This window comes from Balaenoptera musculus, chromosome X (assembly GCF_009873245.2).
Source record: "Balaenoptera musculus isolate JJ_BM4_2016_0621 chromosome X, mBalMus1.pri.v3, whole genome shotgun sequence".
Classification (NCBI taxonomy): Eukaryota; Metazoa; Chordata; class Mammalia; order Artiodactyla; family Balaenopteridae; genus Balaenoptera; species Balaenoptera musculus.
Genome location: NC_045806.1, coordinates 10604453 through 10625028, shown reverse-complemented (window position 1 = coordinate 10625028; position 20576 = coordinate 10604453). Strand labels below are relative to the sequence as shown.

At 48.6% G+C, this 20576-nt stretch overlaps 1 protein-coding gene and 2 long non-coding RNA genes across 8 annotated transcripts in view; 1 reads left to right on the top strand and 2 right to left on the bottom strand.

The window, feature by feature from the left end:
* GPM6B (glycoprotein M6B) overlaps nucleotides 1–20576 on the top strand; it is a 151618-nt gene that overhangs the window by 127405 nt on the left and 3637 nt on the right. For all 5 annotated transcript variants that reach the window (XM_036839761.1, XM_036839758.1, XM_036839760.1 and 2 more), the window contains 5 exons: nucleotides 11897–12083; nucleotides 13693–13849; nucleotides 16384–16555; nucleotides 18443–18516; nucleotides 19311–19376. In XM_036839761.1, coding sequence (XP_036695656.1) covers nucleotides 11897–12083; nucleotides 13693–13849; nucleotides 16384–16555; nucleotides 18443–18516; nucleotides 19311–19376 — 656 coding nt within the window. The remainder of the gene's footprint in view (nucleotides 1–11896; nucleotides 12084–13692; nucleotides 13850–16383; nucleotides 16556–18442; nucleotides 18517–19310; nucleotides 19377–20576) is intronic.
* Nucleotides 7197–11889, bottom strand: LOC118888558. 2 transcript variants are annotated; one of them, XR_005018325.1, is made up of 4 exons: nucleotides 11671–11889; nucleotides 10351–10450; nucleotides 7762–7847; nucleotides 7197–7365 (listed from the first exon to the last, which is right to left on the bottom strand). It is a non-coding gene; the product is annotated as an uncharacterized LOC118888558 (long non-coding RNA). The 2 variants fall into 2 exon arrangements; XR_005018324.1 differs by having other exon boundaries at nucleotides 10351–11889.
* LOC118888559 lies at nucleotides 12092–20571 on the bottom strand. Its single transcript, XR_005018326.1, has 6 exons — nucleotides 19507–20571; nucleotides 19082–19220; nucleotides 17738–17891; nucleotides 17108–17253; nucleotides 12918–13140; nucleotides 12092–12164 (listed from the first exon to the last, which is right to left on the bottom strand). It is a non-coding gene; the product is annotated as an uncharacterized LOC118888559 (long non-coding RNA).

The window sequence follows — 20576 nt, the reverse complement described above, 5'->3', positions numbered from 1 at the left end:
TGGCTTAATATTAGACAGCTGGATCCTTACATCTGCCTCTACATTCATTCAGAGGCATACCAGAGCGCAAAGAAAAGTTCATGCGCGATTGAGTTACGAGCTGAACTAGCACCTTGTTTTCTGGTGGACCGCCATTTTTTCTGTAAAGAATGACTAACAAGCTATAGTTACTAAGACTTCCCTGGTGGCACAGTGGTTAATGGCCTTTTCATATATTTGTGGAGCTCTTCCTTGATAATACACCCAAATCCAACAAATGGTGGTTTCTTAAAGATTATTAATAACGTGGAATCTGAAACTATATCAGTGAACTTCTACTCTGTTCCATTAAAATCTGTTGCTCTACCTTGCACTTTGTTTTTTTTTGTTTGTTTTTTTTGTTTGTTTGTTTTTTTTTTTTTTTCTACCTTGCACTTTGATTGGGTCTGTATTCGAGAACGATTTTGTAACATCCCACACTGGTCCTTTGGAAAATACTGGTTCTCTGGGTGGTGCAGATCTTCCAAGTATTGACACATTTCATTATACCATATCCCAAAAATCACATTCATTAATAGCACCAACGATTTCATCAAGAAGTCTTTTAAGTACTGGGAAGCTGGGACTTTCACTGTTGCAGGTGCAAGTCGTCCGAAACTGATTGACAACAGATACTATCACTTGTTTTCTTTGAAGTAACAAGCTCATATACATCATTTTTGAGAAAATTTCTGCCAGATACCCAAGTCTGTGTGTGTGTGTGTGTGTGTGTGTAATGTTTCAGGTACAGCATTATAATTCAACATCTGTATACGCTGCGGAGTGATCACCACCACAAATCTAATTTATGGTCCATCACCAGACAGTTGACCCCCTTCACCCATTTCACCCAACCCCCAACCCCCTTACTCTCTGGTAACTACTAATCTGTTCTCTGTATCTATGAGTTGTTTTCTGTTTTGTTTCGTTTTTTTAGAGTCCACATGTGAGTGAAATCATATGGTATTTGTCTTTCTCTGCCTGACTTACCTCATTTACCATAATGCCCTCAAGGTCCATCCATGTTGTTGCAAGTGGCAAGATTTCGTTCTTATGGCTGAGTAGTATTCCATTGCGTGTGTGTGTGTGTGTGTGTGTGTGTGTGTGTGTGTGTATGTATATACACATAAGATATATATCATATAATCTTTTAAAAATTTTTTATTGTAGTTGATGTACAATGCTGTATTAGTTTCAGGTGTACAGTGAAGTGATTCAGTTATACATATACATGTATTCATTCTTTTTCAGATTCTTTTCCCATATAGGTCATTACACAATACTGAGTAGAGTTCCCTGTACTATACAGTAGGTCCTTATTAGTTATCGATTTTATTTTATTTTATTTATTTTTGGCTGCATTGGGTCTTCGTTGCTGCACGTGGTCTTTCTCTAGTTGCGGCAAGCGGGGGCTACTCTTCGTTGCGGTGCACGGGCTTCTCATTGCGGTGGCTTCTCTTGTTGCGGAGCACGGGCTCTAGGCACGTGGGCTTCAGTAGTTGTGGCACACGGACTCAGTAGTTGTGGCTCGCGGGCTCTAGAGCGCAGGCTCAGTAGTTGTGGCGCACGGGCTTAGTTGCTCCGCGGCATGAGGGATCTTCCCGGACCAGGGCTGGAACCCGTGTCCCCTTCATTGGCAGGTGGATTCTTAACCACTGTGCCACCAGGGAAGCCCTAGTTATCTATTTTATATATAGTAGTGTGTATATGTTAATCCCAAGCTCCTACTTATCCCTCCCTCCCACGTTTCCCCTTTGGTAACCATAAGTTTGTTTTTGAAATCTGTGAGTCTGTTTCTGTTTTGTAAATAAGTTCATTTGTATCATTTTTTAAGATTCCACATAGAGGTGATGTCATATGATATTTGTCTTTGTCTGACTTATTTCGCTTAGTATGATCATCTCTAGGTCCATCCATGTTGCTGCAGATGGCATTATTTCATTCTTTTTTGTGGCTGAGTAATATTCCATTGTATATATGTACCACACCTTCTTTTTCCATTCGTCTGTTGATGGACATTTAGGTGGCTTCCATGTCTTGGGTAACGTAAATAGTGCTTCAGTGGACATTGGGGTGCATGTATCTTTTCAAATTACAGTTTTCTCCAGATATATGCCTAGGAGTGGGATTGCTGCAGCATATGGTAATTCTTATATCATCTTTATCCATTCATCCATCAGTGGGCACTTAGGTTGTTTCCATGTCTTGGCTATTACAAATAATGCTGCAGTGAACACAGAGGTGCATATATCTTTTCAAATTAGTGTGGAGATTCCTCCAAAAATTAAGAGTAGAATTACCAGTATGACCAAAGCTATTTTACTTCTGGGTGTTTATACGGAGAACATGAAAACTGTGTTTTCCATAATGGCTGCACCAATTTACATTCCCACCAACGGTACACAAGGGTTCCCTTTTCTCCACATCTTTAAAGCCAACGCTTGTTATTTGTTGTCTTTTGGATAATAGCCATTCTGGCAGGTGCAAGGTGATATCTCATTGTGGTTTTGATTTACATTTCCCTGTTGATTAGTGATGTTGAGCATCTTTTCATATGCCTGTTGGCCATCTGTCTGTCTTCCCAAGTATTTTTAAAAATATTTTATTTATTTATTTGTTTGTTTTATTTGGTTGCACCGGGTCTTAGTTGTGGCAGGCGGGCTCCTTAGTTATGACATGCAAACTCTTAGTTGCGGCATGCATGTGGGATCTAGTTCCCTGACCAGGGATCGAACCCCAGCCCCCTGCATTGGGAGCGCGGAGTCTTAACCACTGCAACACCAGAGACTTCCCAAGTCTTAATAACTACAGCTTGTTAACTCATTCTTTAAAGAAAAAATGGTGGTCCACCAAAAAACAAGGTGCTAGTTCAGCTCGTAACTCAGTCGCACGTGAACTTTTTCATTGTGCTCTGGTATGCAGCAGAAGTCCTGTATGTGTCCTTCTCTTTTCATTGCACAGAATCTTCAAAACGGGGGTTTAGATTTATTAAAGTTGATAATTTTTTACTGCATCGAGGACATTTTTAAGTGAAACTGTCCCTTTTGGTTTTTTTCCTATGAGTGTGTGGTGGTGAGCAATGCACTGCTGATTAATACACTTTGGTGCCACTGCCTGATTCGCGCTAAGCCATCCGCAGTTTTACTGTGCAAACGTCAACACAGTGAAAAAAGTCAATATCTTCTAGTGCTATTATGAAGACAGTTTTGGCCTCCCAGACCTCCCGAATGAGTCTCAGGGTCTCCCAGGGCTGCACAGACCCCTCTTGGAGAGCCCCTCTTTTCTGCCCCTGTGCTTCAGCGACCAGCCGATGGACCTGCAGAATAGGGTCCCCTGGGAGCAGGTGAGAAATGCAGAGGCACAGTCTCCTGCCCAGACCTGCCTAAACAGAATCTGCATTTTAACGGGATCTCCAGGGAATTTATATGCACATGAAAGTTGGAGAACCAGTGCTCTTGAAGGGGGAGCTGCAAACTTTTCCTGTAAAAGGCCAGATGGTAAATATCTGGCAACTACTCAACTCTGCCTTTGCAGCTTGAAAATAGCCACACACAGTACACAAAGGAATGAGTTTGGCTGTGTTCCAGTAAAACTTTATTTATGGACACAGAAATTTGAATTCCATATACTTGTGTCACGAAGTATTATTATTCTTTGAGTTTTGGTTTTTTAAAAAATCATTTCGAAATATAAAAAAGCGCTCTGTGTTCGCAGGCCATATGGAGAGCTGAGTCTGGCCCATGGGCCACAGTTGGCTGACGCCTGCACTAGAACACTTGTTCTCCAGCTTGAAGTCACCTGGGGAGCTTTTTCTTTAAGGAAAACCACTGGTTCTTGAGTCCCACCCCAAGAAATTCTGATTCATTGGTCTAGAGTGAAGTGTGGACATCAGGGCTTTCCAGTGCACTGCAGATAATGCTATTGGGCAGCAAAACTTGAGAACTTCTGCTCTGTAGTATTTTGTAAGCAAAGTAAGGTTTATTTTAAGCTCTTTTTTTTTTTTTTAATTGTAGCATTTGGCAGTCACACTGGTGTCTCAGACCGGGATTGTACACGATAGCCTGAGAGCGAGGTTTCTCATCGTTCTTTGTGTCGCTGTGTTGTTTGTGGTGTTTGGGGTGGGGACCGTCCTGTGCACTGCGGGATGTTTAGCAGCTTCCCTGGCTTCTACCCACTACCTGCCAGTAGCGCCCGCCCCGTTGCGATGACTTGAAATGTCTCCACACGCCCCGTGGAGGGCAAAATCGCCCCCAGTTGGAAACCAGTGATGTGAACATTGCAGAGCATGTGTGTGCTGTCTCAAGAATTCTCTGCCTCCGCGCTGTTGACATTGGGGTTGTATAGCTGTTGAGGGGCTGTCCTGTGCCCGGTAGGATGCTGAGTGGCATCTCTGGACTCCACCCACCGGAGCCGGTAGCGCCCCCTCCGCCAGTCGTGACAACCCAAAATATCTCCAGACGTTGCTCGATGTCCCCTGGGGGGGGGGCACCGTCGCCCCCCTGTTGAGAACCGCTGCTTGAGCCAACTCTGAGTCAGGGGGGCCTTGGTCCCCTGACATCCGCTTTTATGTCTCTTAAGTAAGGATTCTCTCTGCCTCCGTTTTCCTGCTGGTTGTTTGAAAGTTGCAAATGTTGATTACTTCTCCTCTTTTTGAATTTGGTGGATCGTTAGGAATCAGTAAAGCAGCAAGGAAGGCCATGCGTAGAGGGGTGTGTGTGTGTGTGTGTGTGTGTGTGTGTGTGTGTGTGAGAGAGAGAGAGAGAGAGAGAGAGAGAGGGAGAGATTCATTCCCTGGGGAAGAATCTGAGCCCTTGTTGCTGCCGGTCGCCCTTCTGAGCCAGCATTAAAGCTGCAGCCAGGATCACAGACAACTTGGGGCAAATCACTGGGCCGTTATGAACTCACAGCCATGGCAACAGCCATCCGCAAGCCCGAGGACAAAACATGTTTTATTCTGTTGTTCTGCACAGAAGGTTCTAGTGATGCCAGAGACAAAATGGCCATTGAGAGGAAGAGGCGTTGAGGCCTGTTTTTTCTCCCTACTGTGTGGTTTATATTTAAACTATCTTAGGTTAACGCACACTGGAGTTTTAGTGCAAATCAAAACCGAAAATTCTCTTTAGCCTCAGAGACCGGCCAAATGAAGGCCGAAGACTTTATTAACCTAACAGAGTTGCTGGGGGGTGGCGGGAGGCGGCGCTGGTGAGAGGTACTGAGAATATTAGTAAAATGTGCTAGAAGGCCTAGCGGTGATTTTTTTTTTTCCCCACAAGTAGTTCGCAGGCATCCAAAAAATGCTTTCCTTGCGTTTTCTGGTTTATGTTCACCAACGTTGTCATTGCTGGTTTGAAGCTCGGGAAAGCTCAGTTTGTGGATTTATAGGAATATCCAAGAAAAGCATCGATCTTCCGTAGCTGGCATAGCATTTCACAGCGTGGCGCTCTGCTGATACTCGGCGCCACCTCTCTCTTTAAAAACATCAGCCTGGCCTGTGACTTCTCATGCTGGGGACAGCCCGAAGCACAGATCCAGGACCTTTGTCTGGATGGGGCTGGGGTGTGATAGGCCTGCGGTAAGGCACTAAAGCATCTTTGATGTGAAAAATTGGAGGTTAACAGTGCTTGCTTGGCTCAGAAAAAACACTCTAGTTGCACTCTTTTCAAGATGGCTGAACAGCTTGGAACATTGTGTTTTTCTTCGTTGCGGCCCCTGGAACTTGCCATTTGATTTGCAAGTGGCTGGAGTTACGGCCAAGCCCAGCAGGCCACCTCTTCGGGAGAAAACACCAAACACAGTTGACACAAAAGCAGGCACTTCAAAGGGACTCAGGATGGTGCACCTGGGACTGGTGCCTGGCCTGGGCTTCTCAAACTTTCACGCACACAACTGCGGGCTTGTTCAGATGCAGATTCTGACTTGGTTGGTCTGGGGTGGGGTCCAAGATTCCGTATTTCCCCCAAGCTCCCTGCTGAACCTCACGCAGCTTGTCCAAGGACCATACTTGGCAAAGCAAAGGCTTTAAAGTACTTTCAGCTGCTAAATGGTCCCCTCATGTCTTTCTTTGACCTCTGAAAGTGTTCACTGCGGTCCAGAAGCTGACAGCATCCAGCATCAGCTCTTCTGAGCTACAGACCCACATATCCGATCGCCTACCGGAAGCGCCCCCCTTAAGATGGCATCCGGTCACCTCAAACTCAGCATGTCTAAAACTGAACTCAACATCTTTGTCCTCAAAGCCTAGCCCTCCTGGGTCAAGCCCAGCTCAGGGAACAACACAACATCCATCAGGTTCCATGTGCAGTAATGGAGGAGTCATCCTTGGTACTCACCAGCCATCCCCAACCCCTCCTTTGAGTCCAGACCAAGTTGTGCCCACTTGACGTCTCAAACCTCTCTCAGACCCATCCCTCTCTTCCACTTATGCTGCTTTTGCCCGGGTCCAAGCGCCTGCCCTCTTTAGCCTGAACCACCGCAGCAAGCTCCTCCCCATCTCCACGGCCACTTTGTTCCCGTCACATCCGCCAGGAGGATCTTCTACAACCCCAGTCTGTTCCCTGGGGTTAAAAATGTTCAGTGGCTTCACATGATGCTGCGGATAAAGTCCAGAATCCTTCAGGAGGCCTGGAAAGCCCTCAGTGCTTCTAGCTCCAGTAGACCTTCTCCTGCCTTCCTTGCCCCACCCTCACCGTGTACTCTCTGTTCTGGCATCTTCTATGCCCGGGAAAGCGCCCTGCTCTTTTCCACCATAGAGCTTTTGTTCGCACTCTTCCTGTTTCCCGGAACACGCTCCGTAACCCAGCCCTCTCTCCTTTTACCTAATCAGCTCCAATCCATCCTTCAGATCTAAGCTGCGGAGGCTGTTCCTGGTCACTGCCCAGAAGCCTAAATAAGTCCTCATGGTTTCCTCTCCTAGCACTTCTGAGCCCAAAACCATTTGGACAGTGTCTGTTTCCCCCACAGGCTATAAACTCCATTAGCGTGTAGACCATGCCTATCGTAGCTCGCCATCGAGTCCCCAGCGTCCAGCCCAGTACCTGGGGCCTCAGAGACACCTCGGTGAGCACTGAATGTTCACTAATGGAATGAAATGGAATGAATGGGTGAATGGACAGCTGCTCCCTCCCTCCCAGCGCTCTCATCCTCACCCGTATCTGTTACCCTGCTTAACTGACAGCTTCCATTCAATCAGGCCTTTAAGAGGCCCCAGTACCCAAGATGATGATAACAGCACGATTATGGGGCAGAGCTTGCCTTGTTCAAATGAGAGCTGAGCTGCACCTTCGGGGCACCCGTGCTAGCTGCTGCTTCGAAGTGCGTTACAGGTCACTTCATGTTGATTCGTTGGTTCTGTTGAGAATTTAATAATTGACTCATTAGCCATGGGTGCTTCTTCACAGCCTGATGTCTAATACCTTGAAGACCATTGTTTCATAGGTTTTGTTCAGTTCGGTTGTGGTTTCAGGCAGGAGGATAAATTAGGTCCCTGATACTCCACCTTGGCCAGAAGCCAGGAATCGTTTCATGGCATTAGGTGTTTATTGTCGCACAGTTTGGCTGGTAAAGATATCAGGCGGGGCCGCCACAGTGAAGGGCTGGCATGATTCTTTAGGACAGTGGTTCTCAGATTGGCGCCTATGTGAGAAGCACCCGAAAGCACAGATGACCGGCTCTGTCCCCACCTCCCAGCCCCTGATTTTCTGATTCAGTTGTTCTAGGGTGGGACCCAAGAATCTGCATTTTTACCGTGTTCATAGGCGACGCTGATGCTCCCGGTCCTGGGGCCACACTCTGAACGTCAGCGCTTCCAGATAGGGGTCTGCAAACTTCTTCTGTAAGTAGTAAATGTTTCAGGCTTTGTAAGCCACGTGCCCTGTCGCAGCTACCCAACTCTGCCATTGTAGGGCAGAAATAGCCATAGGCGATTTGTAAATGACGGGGGTGTGAGCTGTGTTCCAATAAAACTTTATTTACAAAAATGCAGGCTATAGTTTGTGACCCCTGGTTTGGCGGAACTTGGAGTGTTGACTGTGCTGTGGGTAGTACAGCGGGTGATTTCTGTTCCCTCATCAGAGCAAAGGGGAAGTCAGTAATTCTAGCACACGCCAGTCCCTTGATATAGTATGATGGTTGCTGTACTCAGGATGATATGGTAGGCAAGGCAATGTCTGCCTTTCTGGGCTGTATTTCTGTCTAACACCGTGAAATAAAACACTACTACTGTGGCCATATAAAGTAGTAAGAACCCCTCCTGCCTCCTCCCACGTAAGTACACCCAGGACTGGCTCCATAGTTCGTGGGCCCAGTGCAAAAATGAACATGCCGATACCCGTGTTGAGAAATTATTAAGAATGTCCAGATGGCAATATCGGAGTATTATACTAAGCACAGGGCCCCATGGGGCTGTGCAGGTGGTACTCCTGTGAGGCCAGCCTGCACACACCGTCAGCCTCCCCCACCACCTCTGCCACACACATACCTGCACGTTTTTTAGGTCAGAAATGCTGTTAATGTGAGGATCCTAACAGTATTGATACCATATTTTAGAAACATATTTGGGTTTTTCTTGCTAATTTTTTGCAGCACTTTTGGTTCCTCTGGGTTAAGTGTGTGGCATACGACCAAATCGCCCAGTGTTCAAAGTTACGTTACACGCTGTGGGGAGAGATGGCTTCTAGACTGACATAGAAGGTACAGTGGGGAGTGATCCGTTTACAGATGCTTGGCTATCTGCCACACATGGCAATTTTAGCCGTGTGGGTAACTGGTCAACCATGCTAGACTAAGCTCTGCCTCCAGCTGTATCAGTTCCTATAAATTTTTCCCAGGTTATATTTCACAAGCTTCTTTCTGCTCACGGTGGCCAGCAGGGTCCATAAGAGTTTTATCTGTGCATGTGGGATGACGATGACCAATATGGTGACTTCTGTTCTACAGGAGCCAGAGTTCCATGTTCGCAAATAAAATCATCTGCTGAAAACCTAAGAGCGTGGGCTTCTGCTGAGAGAGTATGATTCACTGAAGTGGTCCCCCAAATTCTCGAGTCCTTGGTTTCCCCTGCTGTTCTAAAACTAGACCCACAGCATGGGGTATACGGAGTCTACGAGAGAGATACATTGGAGGGAAACTTTAGCCTTGATCTAGTGGTGAATTTGGGACTGAACAGCATCATTCTTCTAACCCCACTTGTCTTTCTGAGCCAGGGAACAGCTGTGATATTTCCTTTGAAAGAAGCAGAATGCTCTAACCCTTTGGATGAAAGACTGTTTTGAAGTGGCAGCTGGGGATTTGGAAGGATGAGTTCTATTGTTAAAGGGCAAGTGCGTTACGCTGTAACACCTAGACCTAACTCCAGATGATGAGAAAGGATGTGGGTTTATTATCAAATTTTATCAGATTATATACCAGTGTCCCCACGTCAGCTGTTTACGTATTCTGCATCCTAGGTTCTTCTGTAGAAAGCCTTTCCAGACCCCTCTCCAATTTGAATTATATTTCCTCCTGTCCTTCCATCTCTCTCTTTTCCCCCACCCACCATCCACTCGCTCTCCAGCAGCCTCTGTCTTGGCGCTCATCACGCTGTGCTATAGAAATTCTGTTACTCGTCTGCCTGCAGCATTAAACTGATCTCCTTGAAGGCAGAGGAGGCGTTTTATTTTGTTTGTATTCCCAGTGCCAAGCACAGTGCTTAGCACCCTGTGCATCTTCACAAAGTCCTGAGGGAATGAAATCCAAAGTAAAACTCAGAACCTAGCTCATGTCACAGAAAGGTGAATTTGTGGCAAGTCAAAATTGATCTTCCACAGCGGTGTTCTGTAGTGATGGAATGTCCTATATCTGTTCGGTCCAACATGGTCGCCACCAGCCCGCGTGGCTGCTGAGCATGTGAAATGTGGCTTATGCGATGGAGGAACTGAAGATTTGATTTTATTTTAAATAATTTAAATAGCCACATGTGCCTAATGGCCGCCATATTGGACAGCACAGTCTCAAGGCCACACTTCTCTATCCAGTAAGGACCAGATATAACTTTGTTAGCTAGGGAAGCAGGCGTTCATCTTGTTCCTAACTTCATCATGGAGGCTGAGAATGGGGGAGGTGGGGAATGACACAACACAAGAGAAAAGAGGTCTATTTTCTGTCTTATATAATGGAATACATCGAGGCCAGGGATTTTAGTTCCTCTCGGTTTGGGAGCCTGGAGAGCATTTGGACTTTTAGCTGCATTCCTCTCACCTCACCTCAGCCCCTAGAAGGTCATAGGACAAAATAAGATTGACCTCCGTCATCCTCGTTCACAAATCTCAAGTGTCCAAAGCTCTTTAAGGTACTGACTTGCTAGTGAACTTGAACTGTATTGTGTGCTGGGTCCCATCTTAGGCAGTTTCATCTGTCTATTTCAGGGAGGTTGGTCTTCATGAAAACAGCTGGTCACCTTTTGAAATGAAAGGAAGCACACTTTCTTATGCAGGCCCGACCTTTTTATTTTCCAATGAACTGAAGAGAGGTCGGGTAGTGAGTGTATAGTCACCGCTTGGGGTAGGTTTAAGCAAATGCTAGTTTAGAATGGGACGCTCATCAAAATGGAAAAGCCTAGCTCGTGTTTCTCGCTGTGGTAGTCATCCCCTGTCTACTGTTAAAGACCGTTGGGGTGAAAGACATTTAGCCGCCTTAATGTGCTTGCCCTGAAGTCATGAACTGCTCTGGATTGCTGTTAAAACATCGTAATGCTTTCAGAGTTCGATTTCCCCGACAAGCCATTTACTTAAGGGTCTGGATAATGTAAACAGGGATGGGAGGTCACGAGAGGTACTGACATTATCCCGAGGCCAGCACTGCTCTACTGAAACATAAATGTCTCCAAACTGAAAATGTCACCTGACTGCCCCCGGGGAGGTCTTTATGGACATCTCAAGTCAAAGTTGATTTTAAAAATGAATGAAAGTCTTATTCCTCTCAAGATTGAAGCGTGAACTGTGGCTCTCTCCTTCATTTCACTTCATGGATGCTCATTTTGTCTTTTTTTTTTCCCCCCCTCTGTTCCTTTTCCCTCTTCAAGTACTTAAATGTCACCCACCAGTTCGGGGTTCTTTCTTGCTCTGAACGTTTGTGTTGGAGGGCGGCAGGTGGAAGCCGGGGTGGGGGTGGGGGGCTGTGATTAAATTGCTTGTGCTGCCTGGCCCAGGGGAACATTTTTATTTAAAAGTTGAGCTAATTTCTGATATTGACATGAATGAAACTTGAGTGGACCCACTTGAGCGGATCCAGGTGACTTGGTACTTCTAGGGACCAACATGCCCACCACCTTTCCAAAATGATTCCCTTGATATTCTTCTGACCACAGCAATAGTGTAATTACTGCATTTGACTCTTGTGGCTGCCCAGGAGGTCAAAGGCTCGGGAAAAGCCATTGGCTGCTGCAGAAACAGAGGAATAGGTGCCCGAAACCCCAGGAGGCTGAGGCTGGGGGGAACCTGACGGTCTCTTTTCTTCATAGAGCCACAGCCTCACTGCAGGCCTTTGACATTGCGAGTGGGATGACTGCTGCTCGTTGTCACTTGAGCAGGGGGCCCCTAACCCTGACCCCGGGTCCATCAAGAACTTGTAGAATTGTGCCTTACTCCCTATTTGTCAGTTGGCTGCTCTGCCACTCACCCCGAGCAAGTTAAGCTACACATTTCCTCTTGGAGCCCCCGAGTCCTCACCCACAGAATGGGAGATGACCACAGCTCCCCCTCTGGTCCTTGGGACGTTGAGCTATTATCCATAGAGCATGCGCGGGAAGATGGACGAGTCGAGTCTTCTCTGTTAATGTGTGGCCTTCACAAAGGCGGAAGGCGTCTTGCCCTTAACAGCGGCGTTTTCTCTCCTCTGGGTCCAGGCTGCTTCGAATGCTGCATCAAGTGTCTGGGCGGAGTCCCCTATGCCTCCCTGGTGGCCACCATCCTCTGCTTCTCCGGGGTCGCCTTGTTCTGCGGCTGTGGGCACGTGGCTCTCGCGGGCACCGTGGCGATCCTCGAGCAACACTTCTCCACCAACACCAGTGACCACGCCCTGCTGAGCGAGGTGTAAGTACCTGCTTCCTTGGAAGATGTATTGAAAGTGCCAGCACCCCAGGCGGGTTCACAGGAAGACTGCAGTGTGCTCACCTGGGAGAAGATGGATGCTTTTCATTCACGCTCCCTGGAGGCAGATAGGAAGAGGTCCGGGAGAGAAGGAAAAAGGGCCAAGAGTGCAGTGGGTGTTTGGGACCTGGGGTGGGATCACACCAGGGTGCACACATAGGACCCTCTGCACACAGTGGCCGAGGGGCACGGTGGCAATACTGCCAGTCCTCCCACCAGGAGTCATCGTGGTTCCCAAGTAGCGGTCGCCCTCTAGTGTTGTCACAGAAAACGGCCCAACTCTAAGTCTACAGGAACAGGACTTGGACATTCATTCTTCAAGCAGAAGAAAACTCCCCGGGTGTCCTCCAGTTCAGAAGAGGGGGCGTTTTAGGGGTTCAGCCTCAGCCTTCCCGCTCTGGAATCATTCTCTGGAGTCGCAACAACTCCCACGCATGGATTCTCTAACTGTGCATGCTCGGCAGCAATGAATTTAGTTCCTTCGTATATTTTCCCCTTGCCCTTCAGTGTTTTCTTTTTCCTTCCCTGACTACCAGGGTTTGACAGTCTTTAGGTATCTTGTGACTGGAAGAAACTTTTGAAAAAGGCACGAGTGAACTTTTATGGAACAATGACGGGATCCTGTGGGAAGAGTCCTTAGGGAACTTTATTCTTTATCTGTTCAGGAAATGATTCCAGAGCAATGAGCAGCAGTGGGGGAGGCTATGAGGAGGAGGAAGCAGGACAGTGGGCTCGTTGAGTGCCAAACGTGTACAAAACAGACCAAGAAATACTCACCATGACTGAGCCTGGGGAAGGTGTGTTAGTTTAATTAGCTGGTGATCTTGAGGAGTGGCTCTCAAACTTCCAGCAATCTTTTTAAAAAATCCCCATGTCCATGTCTCACCCCAGGCTAATTAAGTCATGACCTCTGGGGATAGGATGCAGTTAGCTGTTGTCTGTAAAGCTCACCAGGTGGTTCCAGCGGGCGGCCAAAGGTTGTCACCTGCATCGCTGTTGGCTTTCATAGGACAAAATTAGATGTGAATTAACTTTTTGTATCTTAACTTTTTGTATCTACTTGATATATTATCACTTGGGTAATGAGAATGTCTGTGCAGAAAGCGTTTGCCCACGTTACTCCCTAAAGCAGCCCTCGGTACTTACTTAGGGGTTTTATCAGAATAACATTAAGCACTAGGCCTGGTTGGGAGGCACTTTGATATGGTGGAAGGAACATGTCGTCCACTGGACCAGCGTTTAAATGCTGGCTGTGTGTGTATCCTTGGATGAGTGACTTTAACTCGTCAATGTCTGCATTTATAAGTAATCTCATAAGTATTATAAGATTCCAACTGGGCCCCTGTGCAAAGGAAACTTCTCCCTTGTCTGGGAAGGTTGCTCACCTTGGAAGAAAGGCTCAGGTTGCGGTGGGCTGGGCAGGGATGCCTGCCTGCAATGCCCCATGAGCCCACCGAAGCCATCAGCAGGGCAAGTGATGTCACCCTCACGGCCCCCCCCCCCCAGAGGCCAAAAACATCTGTTAACCACTTACACCTTCTTCTTTTCCTAGAATACAACTGATGCAGTATGTCATCTATGGAATTGCGTCCTTTTTCTTCTTGTACGGGATCATTCTGTTGGCAGAAGGCTTCTACACCACGAGCGCAGTGAAAGAGCTGCACGGGGAGTTTAAAACAACCGCCTGCGGCCGGTGCATCAGTGGGATGGTGAGTACGAATCTCTGATGACTGCTACCCAGCCAGAGCCACACCTCCATGTGTTTCTTTGTGTTTGGTAAAAGCTAACTGAGAGTACGTGCAGAGTCCATGACAGAAGGAGTGTTCGTTCCAACTTAGAGTCAGGAATATGAAAAAACCCTCAACATATTATTGAGGAGAAGTTAAAATCTATGGCTGGTAGGATGAAATCAAGCATTTCTCTTACCAATGTCCAGATAACAAGGGTATTGAAGATTTTTCAAATATAAAGTCCCCACTATGAAAGGAGATAGTTTTCCTATCATCTCACCGCTGTCCTTCATTTATCTTTGAATGTGGTTTGTGGCCACGCAGACTCGCCCATACTATGATGAATGGTCACAATCCCTCTGGCAGTGGTGACCAAGCATGTTTCCTACTAAGCACCTCGCTGGGGACTGTCCTTCAGAAGTTTAGAGCCTAAAGAGGGGGGTTAAGCAGGCTCCAGAGCCGGCCCGCCACCTCTTTTTATCCACCTATGAGCTGGGGAAAAAAACAGAGGAATAATACCTTAGGACACACGCAATTCCAGGTTTGATGTCCATAATAGAGTTTCTGGCAGCCAGCCACACCCCTTCGTTGACACGGCGGCTGCGGTCACACTGTAACAGCAGCGCTGAGGAGTGTCTGTGACCGCATGTGGCCTGCGGAGCCTGACCCGTCCCCTCTCCGGCCTTTTGCGGGCAATGTTTGCTGACCTCTGGCCTAGAGGAGGACAGAGCTTAAAAGGGGCTCATTAAGAGGCAGGGTTAGAAAGTGCCGTTTCACAGAAGGAAAGTCAGGGCTGGAGGGAGAGGTGGGAAAGGGGCGCTTATGGAGTTTAATTTGGGGCACGTTGAAGTGGAGTGCGTAAGAGCCTGGGCCGAGCAGGGGGCTGGCGTTTGAGCAAGTGGTCAGATGCGGCGAAAACGGGGAGTTGAGGGAGACGCGCTCACACAGAGGCGGAAAGCCCAGGCTGGCTGAGGAAGGCACGGAAGGAAGGAAGGAGGATAGGCACCCTCGCTGCGGGGCCGCGGCTCCCGGGGGGCACCGACCGAGCTCTCTGCTGTCACGAGGTACGGACGCAGAGCCTGTCTTAAAAGACACGGAGCGCCCAGTGTTCCTAAAAGTCCTCCTTAAGGGAGGCACAGAGAGTGTAGTTACGTCTTTGTGCCCGGGTGGGAGCCCGGGTATGAAGGGCCGGGACGCCGTGCACATTGAGGTTAAGGCTGGGCGCGTCCCTGGCAGCTGCTCCTGGCAGGCCCGAGGCCCGCTGCTGCCGGGCGCCGCCCCTGCTGCTTCTCTGTCCGGCCCTCAGGTCCCGCGAGCGGCAGCAGAGCTGTGTGCCCAGGGCCGGGGGGCCCAGGGAGGGCGGCGGGCAGAAGCACCGGGGCCCCGCGGCTCCCGGCGTGGAGGAGGAGGACCCAGCCTGAGCAGAGCAGCCCGGAGAAGAGGGGCTGCGGCCTGGCTGGCAGGGGAGGCTGGAGCCCAGAGGAGCGAAAGGATGCTGCTGGGAGAGCAGACCGGGGCCAGAGCAGGAGAGGCCTCGGCTGCCGCGCTGGGCATGAAATCCAAAGACAGGCGGGCTGTGACAGGACCGTGCACAGGGCAGAGCGAGGGAGGAGAGGTGAGCACGAGGGGATCGATCGCGAGACTCGTGGTGAGTGAGAGCGGAGAAGAGGGGACAGAGGCAAAGCCCGCGGGCGAGGCGGGCTCCGGGGTTTGCTGTTCGGGGGTTGAGCGCGCGAGGAGGGGGCGAGCCGAGGAGGCTGCACGGTGTTGGGGCGCTGCGTGGGTGCGCATTCTGAAAATATCAGACCCACAGCGTTTTTGAAACAGCCTTTTCAAAGCTCTCTGAAAAGCGCTAGTCCAAGCAGGTCAGGAAGAAAGGAAAGCAATACGATCCCGTTCCTGGTGAAATCGCCCACGGCAGCACGTGGGCCAGCACGATGCAGCCCCTTCCCGCAGCCACTGCTGCTGTGGATCTTAAAGCTGAGAAACAACAGAACAAAACTAGAGGGAAATGAGCATTTTATCAGGTCCACTGTGCACTAAGCTTGTGTTCACGGCTAGTGTAAACGTAGTGAAGGTGCAAGCATCTAATGCTTTTTAGTAATTTCACAGGCTCATGAAACTAGCCAAGTTCCTTTGGAGAAAGGGCTTCCTGTAGCACTGGCTGTTCTCCGGCCCATCTCTTACGTAAAAGAAAGGGAATCTGGGAAGCTGGTACGGAGTTATAATTCAGTGGCCTGTGAAAGCCTCTGGCCACTGTCCCCGGGTAAGCGCAGCACTGGTGTGTAGGAGGAGGCCCTGTCACCAACTAGCTCTGTGACCTTGGACGAGGGAGATCCTCGCTAAGAGAGGGACCCGCAGAGTTCCAAGACTTCCTTTGTCACTGCTGTGGTCCAGGTGGTGCTCTGACCGCGTCCCACAGGTTCGGTATCGGCTGGAAAATGCGTCATCATTCCTCCCGGGGGAGGTGCTTTGCCCTGGTCGGTGACGATTCTTTGTCCTTTTCGGCCTAGTTCGTCTTCCTCACCTATGTGCTGGGAGTGGCCTGGCTGGGCGTGTTTGGTTTCTCTGCGGTGCCCGTGTTTATGTTCTACAACATATGGTCAACCTGTGAAGTCATCAAGTCCCCCCAGACCAACGGGACAGCCGGGGTGGAGCAGATCTGCGTGGACATCCGGCAATACGGTACTTCCTTTTCATCTCCTCGATTCACTGGTATCGTCTTTGCGCGTGTGTCTGGGCCTTAAGTATTACATGGGCGTCTAAGCATCCAGCTGGGTTTCATCCATTCTATTGGAAGGGTTTATTATACTCTTTCCCTCAGTGTGCTCCATTTTCTGGATGGAAACATCAGTTAGGCTCTTAGTTCCTAAAAAGGGTCATTCAAAATTGTTATATTTGCTAGTTCAGTGTACAGTAAAAAACTTTTTATAATGCAGTTCAATCAAAAAAGATGTGTGGATATCCATTCTAAGAAGAGTAATATATTTTTCCTTCAACTTCTTTTCGGTTTTGTACCATCCAATTTTCCATCCAGAATATTGTATGCACTATAATCCAGCTACTCTGCACATTCACCTCTTCAAATCAGGTCTTTTTAAAATGACCATATTGCTTTAATATTGAAAAACAAAACAAAATCCAGGTGTATTTTAAAGTCATCAGAAGGTACTCTATCAAAGCCAGCTGTTGGAAAAAACCTGTTCACACATATATTCTAATGAGGGGGATCCTTACCCTCGGCAGCTAAGGTCGGTTCATTTTGAGAGGCCACAGAAGGGGCCAGGGCGCCTCCTGTCCCGACTTCCCTGTTGAGGGAGAAAGGCAGTTTCAGTAGTGCTTCTGGCCAGGATGGTAGGAAATCCTGTTCTTGGCAGAAACAACTAGGAGGAAAAGAAGAGTTTTCATTAGAATTGAAGAGGAAATCATTGTTCTTTCAGAGCTTTTCTGGAAGAGCTTTTTTGCTGCTTCTTGTGCCTATCTGGCTTCTCCTCAGCATCTTACCTTGAACCGTAATATGAAACTCACCTAAAATTGCCCTTCTGATAGAGCCGAAGGCTCACCCACACTGTTCTTTAGGATGGACTGAAAACAGAGACTAAAGTTGATTTCTAAACTATTTGTAAGTGAATATCTAGATGCATGTATCATTTTCCCTCTTCTTAAATATTCACTACAAATGCTTGGTCATCAGTAATCATTTTCTAAAATTTTCTGTATTTGAAACCAGTGGTTTTGTTTCCCATTCCTCTGAAGCAAAAAGACTTACTGTTTGTTGGTCCATAGCAAAGATGGAAAGAACAAAATCCTCCTTCCTTACCTCCTGGGAGAAGGAGAACTTGACCCACGTCATATTTAAGCACACACCTAGGCATTCACGGCAGAAAGAGCAGCCGCCGAACGGACGAGGTGCCTGCAGAGGTGAGCTGGGTACAGTGAGAGACACCACGGGCCGCGCTCTCTGTGCGGAAGGACAGTGGTTTTCCAAGTGGAGCTTCAGTCCAGAAGCATTTCCGAGATACTTGTAAAACACAACAAAAATGAACAGAAAAAGCAAAGACATTCATACAACATGGAAACCCAAACTCTAGAACATAACTACTCTGTCGAATTGCCGTGAACCTTTCTGAGCACAGCCTCCCCGTTTCAGAACGGATCTTGGGGCAGACCACCAACATAGAGCTTGAGGGGTAAGGCCGCAGACCATGAAATTCAGGGGGAGATGTGTTTGGCTGCAGGAGGAGGAAATGCCTGTGAGGGGTGCTGTCCTGCAGCTGTTGAACTAGAGCTCAGGACTATCAGCTCAACTAACCAAAGCAGAATTCGTAGGGAAAAAAATTGAGTTGTCTAATTCCCTTATGGACTAGTTAGCTGACTTTGCTCTTGCCCTGTTGTCCAAATAGGACTTTTTATTCCCAAGAGCTTGTTCTACAGGGAGCAGGTACATCGGTTGTTGAAGAACATGGCCGGTCATTGTGTTGTAACTGCCACTGAAAGAGGTGGGGCCCGCTGAGAGCAGGGGCGCTGGACTCGGTACTAATCCCTAAGCTTCTGTTGGGATTCGCTTCCCAGGTATCATCCCTTGGAATGCCTTCCCAGGAAGAATGTGTGGCTCGGCCCTGGAGAACATCTGCAACACCAGTGAGGTAAGCCCCGCCCCCTGCACGGGCTCCTACCTGACCGCGGGGCAGCAGAGGCTGAGCGAAGGGCTTCTCCTAGGGACAGAGAGCGGGCGCTCTGCCTCCATTCTTGACCTAGAACGTGGCCCTGGCCTAGCCCGCTGAGCGAGGAGCCTGCGCCAGCAGAGCGCTTTCTCTTTCTCCCTCGGCAGTAATTCGAGAGTGACCCCAGTCCTGCAGATCTGAACATACATGCAGACTCTTCTCTCTCACCTTCAGAGAGCTTTTCAAAGTAGGACACCTGTCACAGAACCAAGGCAAATTGTCATAGAGAAGACGGCCCTGAATTTGTATACAAGCAAATTTTTATACATTGGCACTTGGGCTCACGTTTCCAGACGGAGTTGCTGCTATTGGCAATAAATCCTGACACACTATGGTTTAAAATCTCTCTGCCCTAGAATAGTCTTTAGGCAGTGGTTTGTTTATAAAAGCAAATTCTCCCATGCACGCGTGGAAGCTTGCATATTCAAGAGAATCCTGACGTGCTTTTGGAAGCCGCGAGCGACCGAGATCAGCAGGGCCCGCCTACCTGGCTGCTCGGCGTGTCTATCCAGGCTCGGGGTGCAGGCACGCTGGAGCAGTATCATATCCTGACGCTGGGGCCCAGCCCCCAGCTACTCCGATGTAACTGGTCTGGGGGGTCCAGCCTGGGCCGCAGGTGCCCAGCCCTAGAGGAGAAAGAGGGAGCTGCGCCCGGACCGGTGGAGGCCATTTCCTTCCACATAAAATGCTAATGTTGGTGCCCTGTTCTTTCCTAGTTCTACATGTCCTATCACCTGTTCATCGTGGCCTGTGCCGGAGCTGGCGCCACCGTCATTGCCTTGGTGAGTACAGGCCCCAGGACGGGCCTAGTGCAGTCCCCCCCTTCCCTGCAGTCACTATAGTAACAGATTTGCCTTCCAGCCAACAAGCCTGGGACTCGACCTTGGTTCAGTTTCCCCTGTGTAAACTTACCCCATGTCTAGATTGCAGGAAGTACGAGGTGGTGGTCTTGGCATCCATGGTAGGTGATGCAATTTGGATTCTGTGGAAAGAATCAGTTTGCTTCTGTTTAAAGACATCTTATTGAGGGTATATTGCCGATCCATGAACAGCACTGACACGCAAACCTGAATGAAGTTTTAACACACGTGTTTTCTCCGTAAGGCCCCTTGCAGCCTTCCTGCACTTAGGGACACTAGACAGCCCTTCGGCACGCCGGTGAGGGAACGTGTAAAGAGCGAAGTCACAGAAATGCAAACTACATGGCACCAAATAGATTCTGAAAAGGACGCTTGTTTACAGCCTGAGAGTTGCCACAAGAAGGCAGAGTGGTGCCTTGGTTGCCTCAGCTTTCCCCCCACTCTGCATGTCCGAATGGCCGTGGCAGTGCCATGAGTGAGTCCTGACCTGGGAGTTACAGAGAAGTTTTAGCACGAAGGCAAATTCACAAATAGGGAGGCTGCAACCACACAGGTGTATGTTTGTGTGTGTATAACACTTGAGAGGGCTGGGCTTGTGGTGTCAAGAAATCTAAGACTCGTAGAGAGGAGGGGAAATCTCACGTGCTCGGAAATGAGTCCTTCCCAGTTTTTCCAACCTTGACGTCATCCCTTCCCATTCCAGTCCGGGAAAGAACCACCTGCTACATCACAGGGGTGGGGGGTGACCTGTGCTCTTCGCTGAGCAACAGGCAGGCAGAGCTGCCGAGTGGGCAGTGTGGGAAAGAACGAGGGGAAACAGGGCTCTTCCCCTCATCTTTCTCACGCTGCTCACCCAGCTCTCTCTGTTAGTTATTTTTTAAATACATCCAGTCTTTTTCATAAACATATTGAGGGGAGAGCAGAGGACTTACTTATACGTGAAATGCCAAATATGAACTTTTGTGTGTGCCAGCTATGAAAAATCTTCTCTTGCGCTTATAAATGGGAAAAAAAGAAACACACCGTAGGCTCTGAGCTGGCGCTCATCCCACCCGAGTTTAGAAGCGTCGGGGCGCCGGCCCTCACTGCCTGTATCTTACTGTCCTGTCCTGTTCTTTTCTC